Below are 11081 nucleotides of genomic sequence, written 5' to 3' on the forward strand. Positions count from 1 at the left end.
CTAAAGCCTTGTAGACTCAGAGCTCTGAGTGTTTCTTTTATTTATTCTTTGTTTTTGTGATGTTTTTTCATTGGGATGGCTCTAGAATTCAAGCTTCTTTATGTCCTTTGGCTGATTGCAGCCTGTTTTGGTAAGTCACTTTTAATTTTTTATAATTGTAAAAAGTTTTGAAATTTTATTGAGCAAGCCTCGCCCTTCTAACGAACCAGAAAACTATCTGAAAATTGATTTATGTCACCTGGATATGACTGTTCTTTCTTCTCGAAAACATTTGCTACTGGTCCAAATAGCTTTATCTGTCTCAGAAGTGTTGGTTAGGGGACTCAATTATATCCTTTTTTCAGCGGGATGAGAGCTGTTAGGAGTCAGGAGTTACTCTCTGCCCTATTCCCATCCCCTCTGTTGTCTCCCTGTGGAGCCTATTCAGGACCACTGTGACAACAAAACTGGCTCCCCAGCCAAATTTCTTCACAGTGAAGAAGCTAGTTGGGTGAGCAAAGCAGTCCAGTTGACATGTTTCAACTTCAACATAAATTCACCTGGATGACAGAGCACCTTTACCAACAACTCAAAGAAGTTTGGAAGCGTTGGTGTTTAATGAAATTTCATAATAACAAGTAGCTGAATTGCTGGGCAGAAGTACGGTTAGGTTGAGCAGGGTCGCTTTATTACTAGTGCTAGTTTAAGTTGCATATTGTAGGTTTAACAGTTACTCTCAATTTATATAGCTTTTGGGATAACTGTTGATCTAAATTACAGGGAGCATTTATGTAATAATGGCATACAATTACTGTTACTTTACAAATACATCTTCAAACAATAAGCTAAGTTTGGGGAATGAGGGGATTCAAGCCTGGGAACTTGAAAATGAATTACACTGTAGCTATTTTTTGACTAACGGTATCTATTCTAAAATTAGTTTCTACCTTTATGATACCTTTATGATACCTGTCTCCTGCCTGTCTACCTGACTGTCAAAAAGTTAGAAGTTAAACTGTATTGGCGTGGGTACAGAATAAACAAATTAAAAAGTTCCTGTTTCAAAATTACCATGTAGGCTGCTGATTGAAAGTGTATATGATCCTGAATTTGATTGCTGCGCATCAGCTGCAATAACAAAAAATCCATCCTTCTAAGTTGTATAGAGAAGTGGCCATGTTTATTTGTACTTTAGAATATAACTGTTGTTAAACAATCACACGATAACATTTTATTTCTCTGATTCTTGCGAACACTGCTTCTTCTTTATTCACTGTTTAGCTCGCTTGATACCCACTGCTCTGTCTCACTTCCCCAACCAGTGAGGAACTTTGAATCGTGCATTTACAGGCAGCCTTTGACAAATCCTACTTATACTGGTTTAAGGTGCCTAATTCGACATCTACTTATTATTGGCTTTCTCTTGGTTCATAAAATGGGAGTGGGGTTGATTTAGGGTGGGCAGTGAAATTTAAAAATGCCTCTGAAATAGGATTCGTTTGTTGTGTAAAGATCTGTTGAAAAGAATTGGATCATCCATGAAAGTCACATAGAGAAATATTGTTGCTCAGGAAGTTATTTCTCTGGTGATGATTTGAGATGGTTGGCCCAGAGATGGACTGGGGACTGGTCCAGGGTGTGCTCTGCCTCTCACCCTATGACAGCTGGTATAGGCTCCAGCACCCCCGTAAGCCTAAAACCTGTTTATATATTATAAAATATTAAAAATATGTTTTGTAATAAATGTATGTAGTGCAACAGGCACCAGTTTGAAAAGGAGACAGTGGCACTGATACAAAATCTCAACTTGGCATAACCTTGTCACATTGCCCAAGACCAACTGTTGGTTGTTAAATCTGAAGAGAATAGCTGGGTGGCTTTTAAATTAGTCAGTGGTAATAAAGTGCTTACATTTTTCCCTAATGTAAACTCAAGTAAGAACACAATAACAATGTAAACACAAAACTTTTATAGTTTTTATCACCCATTAAGGAAATCCATTCTGATATATAATAAATGGGTGAATGGACATTAAATGAAAGGTTTTGCAATGTTGTCTTCAATTCAAGCTCTTTCACTGCTGCTGCTGGGATTTTTAAATAAATGTGCATTAATTTCACACATTAATCCTTTTCTGGATTAGCTTAGACGTTTATTTACATGTTGCTATGGTAAATTGTTTTATCTGAGATCAAGTGATAATAGTTTTTTATATTTGTCATACATACGTTTAAGACAGATTAAAAAAATCTGAGATGATTAAGAATATTATGATAAGTTTCCTTGTAACTGAGAATGCTGCGTTTCCCATCAGAGGGCGTGATCACCTCAGAGTTCAAAAGGACTTGAGGTTAGCCGCCATTTCTTGTGTTCTTGGTTCTGAAAGTTTAAGAAAGCTGTTCGATTACAAAAACAATATATAAATAATATAGCTATTAAATACAAATGACAACAGACTGCACTTTGTCAACTGATTTGGGGAGAAAAACACATTAGCTCTAAGATCAAGCACAAGATGATACATTCACTTCTTTAAACTTTAAACTCAACATTTTTATGCCAAACATTAGTTGAATTGTGAGGTATAATTAAAAAAAAAACATTGATCCATTAGTCCTGAAAGTGACCATTCTTTTTCCTGTTCTTGAGAAGCATTTTTAATATAAAGTATATTTTATTCGCTTTTTTTTCTAAATTACAGCTCAACATTTTTACTCTAATGGATTTACAAGGAACAAGAAAGCTATAGATAAAAACAGTTTGACCCATAGTTCCTGAATTAAACTGATACAGTTCTCATTTAAGTGAGTCAGACAATATGTACACAAAGAATCATGCATTTTACTTTACCATTTTAAGAACTGTTACATATAATGTCTAATATTTGTACTCAGAAACTGCACCTACAAAGAGCTTCGAAGCTAAAAAACATGTTGACCCATAGTTCCTGTATAAGAGTGATGCATTTCTCTTCTCGAGGATCAGACTATACATATCATCTTAAAACATTTTTTTAAATGAAAGCAAGAAACTTTAAAGCTAGATAAAAACACATTCAGTGAAAATGTGTTTAACCCCGATCCTCACATCTGAGTGATCAGAAAATTCAGTTAGTCAGTTACCATGGTAAATGTCTTTTCTGATACCTTCTTTTCCAAATGCAAAAAATACCTAAATATAATAAATTAACATTCAGCTTTTTGTTACCCATTAAGAAAACCCATTTTGCTAAATAATGGATGAATAAATGGACATTGAATAAAAAAAAAAAAAAAACATTGACTCCAGCTTTTTCACTGCTGTTGCTGTGATTTTTAAACAAGTGTGAAGTAACTTAACAACTCAATTTCGCCTAAATAAAAATGGTGCCTAAGCTCTTTATTTACAGGTTGCCATGGTGAATCATTGTATCAACTGATAATAACTTTTTATAGTTGTCACGCACATGCTTAGCTCAGAGTGAACAAACTCACAGTTGTTTGAACTGATTATGATCAACTTTCTGCCAACTGAAAACACTGAGCAACCCATCACAGGTTGCAATCTACTCAAAGTTCAGAGCTAAGTTCAGAGTTTGTTAAACCTTTGTTGAACAGTTTCAGTGACACATCACAACTAAACAAATCAGACAACATTTATTGCTCCGGGGACATCCCAACATCAGTCTAATTTGTTCAAATTGAACAGAATTTGCAGCCTCGTGCTGAAAAGAGAAGGTAGATTTGCACATATTCTTTAGAATTACTTTATTTGATGAATGTATGGAAAGTAAAAAGGCATATGCGAGGTGACTACAAGAGTCATTATCACTGAACCTCAGAAACTGATTTATCATGGCAATTATAAATAATAGTGGAGTCACCATGTTGGTAAAAGCATACATGTCTAGTCAAGATTATTTTCCAAGGTTAATTGACCAAAACTACATTTTTCATTCATGCATTCTATGATTAGCAGACTTAAATGATAAAGTGCTTCATTTAAACTATATATACAAAATGCTTATGGAAACAGCCATTAAAATCAATCATATTACAAATGTTTATTCATAGAGCTGTAATTGTAATATGAGTCTTATCCACCTAATAATATAAAAGTAAGGGTACAGGGGAAAACATATCAGAAAAGTAAAAGTGGGTGTAAAAATGTATATATTTTTTAAATCTTGCTCAACAGCAATTAATGACGGTTTTAATGTGTAGGTCAAGTAAATTTAAACTGACATATTGTTAAAATAATGCAATTACATTTAAATCATATTTACAGTTCTTTTTCATAAAGTATTTGCACCAGTCTCTTAAAATATTCCCATAATCTCCACTATGGTATATAATAATGCCTTTTTGAAGGATGATGATCTGTCAGTGTCATCAATTACAACATGATAAAATTGTCTTTATACACATGTGTCATGTTTCAAGTTTAACAATTTTTTCTTCAATAATTTAAATTTTTCAGTGCAACCTGATAGCTTTCAAATCTGTCCTTCCAAAATAGACCCTGTAGAAAATAGGGGATGAAGGTAAACCGGGTTTTTAGAGAAAACCTGACAGCAAACTGGTTAAGTTAGCAAACTGAGTAAGTTAACACACTAATTGACTCACAGTAGGTTATTTATGTTTTTTGGAACTGAGTTTCCTTCAACCCAGGGTGAACAAATTCTGAGTTTTAACCAAAACCGCTTTTGAAAATACGACCCTGATCACAGAAAAGCAATATAATTGCTTTTTTAAATATGTGTCAGTGAATAGGTGAAACCTACAATGTCTGATGTCTTCATTTGGTTTCATGTAAAATGAAAGATTAAATATTAAAAGAGTACTATATTAAAGGAGTACATGAAGAACTAATTAAAAACCATTTGAAATGTGGTATGCGATGAAAAAAGCATGTTTAAAGAAACAGGCATTAGGCAAGTTAAAGCTGTAATCAAACTGACAAACAAAACCGTGCAGCTAATCACAAGCCAGGACAGTCTAGAACGTGTTCTTCTTCTTTTATGGTAATGAACTAGCCATGTGCAGGTGGTTTGAGGTCAGGTAATAGCAAAATGTTGCCTGTTTCAAGCAGGTGGACTCTTTATGCTGCATAACAATGTGTATTATATATGAGCATGTGTCTGCATTGTTGTTGATTTGTTTAGTTAGATCTGTTAAATCTTTAGTACATATTTAGATGTACATGTACCCCCAATCCTTTATATGGAATTCACTAGATGAATTACTTCTACCTTAATACGGAACCAACTTTCCAATTTGAGACCATACATTTCCCCTAATGTGCTGTTCGTACCACACTATAATGTAATCAAATACATTACCGATTAATTGTGATAACTGTCATACCAACGTAACTAATGAATTGCACATTTCTTATTCTGTTAAAATGTAATATATCATAACCCCTTTGCCTTATTTAGGTTATGAGTATAAAAAATGGCAGGCCATGCACAGTTTACCAGCAACCATTAGGGAGTAATTTTTGTTGATTGGATTAATACTTGGTTATCTTTAGGTAAAGCAAAAGCATGGCCTGCATACTGCAGAAGTGTAAAGTCAAATATTTCAATCAAGGTAAATCATTTGATCATGGGTGGCTTGCACTGACTATTACTAATGAGATCGCTAAGTTAGCACTACAATTTAAACATCCAACAGGGCAAGTTGTCAGAAAACTGTGGCTTAATATTTAATAAGTAGTGAGGTTTTATTTGTTAACTGACACAATATGCTTCCTTAACCTCAGCAGAAACAACAACAGAGACAACAACAACTGATCGTCCAACATCAATGGAAGCTTCTCCAACTACTGCAACAGTAACTCAGACTATTGAAATATTAGGTTTGACTACTAAAACAGCAGTTCCAACTGTTAAATCATATTCAAGTACAGCAGCGGTTAAAATTAAAAATACAAATATAACAACATTTCCGACTAATACAATGGCTGTTTTGAATACTACAAAATCTACTTCAGTTCATACTACAAAATTGCCAATTCCCAAAACAACAACAGTGATTCCTAGTAGTACATCACTTCAGACTTCAACTACGTCAAATCAAACTAAAACAACACCAGAACCAAGTACTACAGTGTCAGGTCAATTTAGAACAACACAGATACCAACAACATCAAAACCTTCTACATCAGGTCAGACTTCTTTAACAACTGCTGCCACTACTACAGGGTCAGATCAGACTAGTACAACACCAGTTATCACTTCCACTCCAGATATTAGTACTACTATAGAACTTCCCACAACAACAACACCAGAACCAACTACTACAGCATCACATCACACTAGTACAACAGCCATTCTCACTTCCACATCAGGTCATAGTACTACTACAACAATTCCCACAACAACAACAAAAACAGAATCAACTATTACAGCGTCAGATAAGACTAGTACAACACCAGTTTTCACTTCTACTCCAGGTATTAGTACTACTACAGCACTTCTCACAACAACAACAGCAGAATCAACTACTACAGTATCAGATCAGAGTAGTACAACTCCAGTTATCACTTCCACTCCAGATATTAGTACTACTACAGCACTTACCACAACAACAACAACAGCAGAATCAACTACTACAGCGTCAGATCAAACTAGTACAACCCCACTTGTAACTTCCACTCCAGGTATTAGTACTACTACAGCACTTCCCACAACAACAACAACAGCAGAATCAACTACTACAACGTCAGATCAGACTAGTACAACACCAGTTTTTACTTCCACTACAAGTATTAGTACTACTACAGCACTTCCCACAACAACAACAACAGCAGAATCAACTACTACAGCGTCAGATCAGACTAGTACAATACCAGTTTTAACTTCCACTTCAGGTATTAGTACTACTACAGTACTTCCCACAACGACAACAGCAGAACGAACTACGACAGCGTCAGATCAGACTAGTACAACCCCACTTGTAATTTCCAGTCCAGATACTAGTACGCCTAGAGCACTGCCCTCAACAACAACAACAGCAGAACCAACTACGACAGCATCAGATCAGACCAGTACAACACCACTTTTAACTTCAACTACAGATATTAGTACTACTACAGCACTTACCACAACAACAACAACAGCAAAATCAACTACTACAACGTCAGATCAGACTAGTACAACCCCACTTGTAACTTCCACTCCAGGTATTAGTACTACTACAGCACGTCCCACAACGACAACAGCAGAACCAACTACGACAGCATCAGATCAGACTAATACAACACCCATTCTTACTTCCACGCAAGGTCATAGTACTACTACAGCAATTCCCACAACAACAACAGAATCAACTTCTACAGCGTCAGATCAGACTAGTACAACAGCCATTCTCACTTCCACTACAGTTATTAGTACTACTACAGCACTTCCCACAAAAACAACAACAGAATCAACAACTACAGTGTCAGAGCAGACTAGTACAACATCACTTTTAACTTCCACTACAGTTATTAGTACTACTACAGCACTTCCCACAACGACAACAGCAGAATCAACTACTACAGTGTCAGATGACACTAGTACAACACCAGTTATTACTTCCACTCCAGGTATTAGTACTACTACAGAACTTCCCACAACAACAACAACAGCAGAATCAACTGCTACAACGTCAGATCAGACTAGTACAACAACAGTTTTAACTTCCACTCCAGGTATTAGTAATACTACAGCACTTCCCACAACAACAACAGAAACAACTACTACAGTGTCAGATCACACTAGTACAACAACAGTTTTAACTTCCACTCCAGGTATTAGTACTACTACAGCACTTGCCACAACAACAACAGAATCAACTACTACAGTGTCAGATCAGATTAGTACAACAGCCATTCTTACTTCCACTCCAGGTATTAGTACTACTACAGCACTTCCCACAACAACAACAACAGAATCAACAACTACAGTGTCAGATCAGACTAGTACAACCCCACTTGTAACTTCCACTACAGGTATTAGTACTACTACAGGACTTCCCACAACAACAACAACAGCAAAATCAACTACTACAGCGTCAGATCAGACTAGTACAACAGCAGTTTTAAATTCCACTACAGGTATTAGTACTACTACAGTACTTCCCACAACAACAACAAAAGCAGAATCAACTACTACAGGGTCAGATCACACTAGTACAACACCAGTTATTACTTCCACTCCAAGTATTAGTACTACTACAGAACTACCCACAACAACAACAGCAGAATCAACTGCTACAGTGTCAGATCAGACTAGTACAACACCAGTTTTAACTTCCACTACAGATATTAGTGCTACTACAGCACTTTTGACAACAACAGAATCAACTACTACAGTGTCAGATCAGACTAGTACAACAGCCATTCTCACTTCCACTCCAGGTTTTAGTACTACTACAGCACTTCCCACAACAACAACAGAATCAACTACTATAGTGTTAGATCAGACTAGTACAACAGCCATTCTCACTTCCACTCCAGGTTTTAGTACTACTACAGCACTTCCCACAACAACAACAGAATCAACTACTATAGTGTTAGATCAGACTAGTACAACAGCCATTCTCACTTCCACTCCAGGTATTAGTACTACTACAGTACTTCCCACAACAACAACAACAGAATCAACAACTACAGTGTCAGATCAGACTAGTACAACCCCACTTGTAACTTCCACTACAGGTATTAGTACTACTACAGCACTTCAGACAACAACAACAGAATCAACTACTACAGTGTCAGATCAGACTAGTACAACAGCCATTCTCACTTCCACTCCAGGTATTAGTACTACTACAGCACTTCCCACAACAACAACAGAATCAACTACTACAGTGTCAGATCAGACTAGTACAACAGCCATTCTCACTTCCACTCCAGGTATTAGTACTACTACAGCACTTCCCACAACAACAACAGAATCAATTACTACAGTGTCAGATCAGACTAGTACAACAGCCATTCTCACTTCCACTACAGGTATTAGTACTACTACAGCACATCCCACAACAACAACAGAATCAACTACTACAGTGTCAGATCAGACTAGTACAAAAGCAGTTTTAACTTCCACTATAGGTATTAGTACTACTACAGTACTTCCCACAACAACAACAACAGCAGAATCAACTACTACAGTGTCAGATCACACTAGTACAACAGCCATTCTTACTTCCACTCCAGGTATTAGTACTACTACAGCACTTCCCACAACAAAAACAACAGAATCAACAACTACAGTGTCAGATCAGACTAGTACAACAGCAGTTTTAACTTCTACTATAGGTATTATTACTACTACAGTACTTCCCACAACAACAACAACAGCAGAATCAACTACTACAGTGTCAGATCACACTAGTACAACAGCCATTCTTACTTCCACTCCAGGTATTAGTACTACTACAGCACTTCCCACAACAAAAACAGCAGAATCAACTGCTACAGTGTCAGATCAGACTAGTACAACACCCATTCTCACTTCCACTACAGGTATTAGTACTACTACAGCACTTCCCACAACAACAACAGAATCAACTACTACAGTGTCAGATCAGACTAGTACAACACCCATTCTCACTTCCACTACAGGTATTAGTACTACTACAGCACTTCCCACAACAACAACAGAATCAACTATTACAGTGTCAGATCAGACTAGTACAACAGCCATTTTCACTTCCACTCCAGGTATTAGTGCTACTACAGCACTTCCCACAACAACAACAGAATCAATTACTACAGTGTCAGATCAGACTAGTACAACAGCCATTCTCACTTCCACTACAGGTATTAGTACTACTACAGCACATCCCACAACAACAACAGAATCAACAACTACAGTGTCAGATCAGACTAGTACAACAACAGTTTTAACTTCCATTCCAGGTATTAGTACTACTACAGCACTTCCCACAACAACAACAGAATCAACTACTACAGTGTCAGATCAGACTAGTACAACAGCCATTCTTACTTCCACTCCAGGTATTAGTACTACTACAGCACTTCCCAAAACAACAACAACAGAATCAACAACTACAGTGTCAGATCAGACTAGTACAACCCCACTTGTAACTTCCACTACAGGTAATAGTACTACTACAACACTTCCCACAACAACAACAACAGCAGAATCAACTACTACAGCGTCAGATCAGACTAGTACAACAGCAGTTTTAACTTCCACTACAGGTATTAGTACTACTACAGTACTTCCCACAACAACAACAACAGCAGAATCAACTACTACAGTGTCAGATCACACTAGTACAACACCAGTTATTACTTCCACTCCAGGTATTAGTACTACTACAGAACTACCCACAACAACAACAGCAGAATCAACTACTACAGTGTCAGATCAGACTAGTACAACAGCCATTCTTACTTCCACTCCAGGTATTAGTACTACTACAGCACTTCCCACAACAACAACAGAATCAATTACTACAGTGTCAGATACGACTATTACAACAGCCATTCTCACTTCCACTACAGGTATTAGTACTACTACAGCACATCCCACAACAACAACAGAATCAACAACTACAGTGTCAGATCAGACTAGTACAACAGCCATTCTCACTTCCACTACAGGTTTTAGCACGACTACAGCACATCCGACAATGACAACAACAGAATCAACTACTACAGTGTCAGATCAGACTAGTACAACAGCCATTCTCACTTCCACTCCAGGTATTAGTACTACTACAGCACTTCCCACAACAACAACAGAATCAACTACTACAGTGTCAGATCAGACTAGTACAACAGCCATTCTCACTTCCACTCCAGGTATTAGTACTACTACAGCACATCCCACAACAACAACAGAATCAACAACTACAGTGTCAGATCAGACTAGTACAACAACAGTTTTAACTTCCACTCCAGGTATTAGTACTACTACACCACTTCCCACAACATCAACAGAATCAACTACTACAGTGTCAGATCAGACTAGTACAACAGCCATTCTTACTTCCACTCCAGGTATTAGTACTACTACAGCACTTCCCACAACAACAACAACAGCAGAATCAACTACTACAGCGTCAGATCAGACTAGTACAACAGCAGTTTTAACTTCCACT

General features: G+C 37.0%; 1 protein-coding gene across 1 annotated transcript; it reads left to right on the forward strand.

Moving 5' to 3' along the window:
- LOC137106086 (mucin-2-like) lies at positions 1-10489 on the forward strand. The gene is made up of 3 exons (XM_067489099.1): positions 1-130; positions 5725-10132; positions 10483-10489. The coding sequence occupies exons 1-3, from the start codon at positions 76-78 to the stop codon at positions 10487-10489; spliced, it is 4470 nt and encodes a 1489-aa protein (XP_067345200.1). The 5' UTR covers positions 1-75.
- The last annotated feature ends 592 nt before the right edge of the window (positions 10490-11081 follow it).

Source organism: Channa argus, chromosome 20 (assembly GCF_033026475.1).
Source record: "Channa argus isolate prfri chromosome 20, Channa argus male v1.0, whole genome shotgun sequence".
Taxonomy (NCBI): domain Eukaryota; kingdom Metazoa; phylum Chordata; class Actinopteri; order Anabantiformes; family Channidae; genus Channa; species Channa argus.

What these genes read in the sequence shown, in the direction of transcription:
- LOC137106086 (XM_067489099.1), top strand. Translation starts at nt 76, where the DNA reads ATGGCTCTAGAATTCAAGCTTCTTTATGTCCTTTGGCTGATTGCAGCC. An exon ending in GCTGATTGCAGCCTGTTTTG is followed by an intron (nt 131 to 5,724) that starts GTAAGTCACTTT and finishes CCTTAACCTCAG; the next exon opens with CAGAAACAACAACAGAGACA.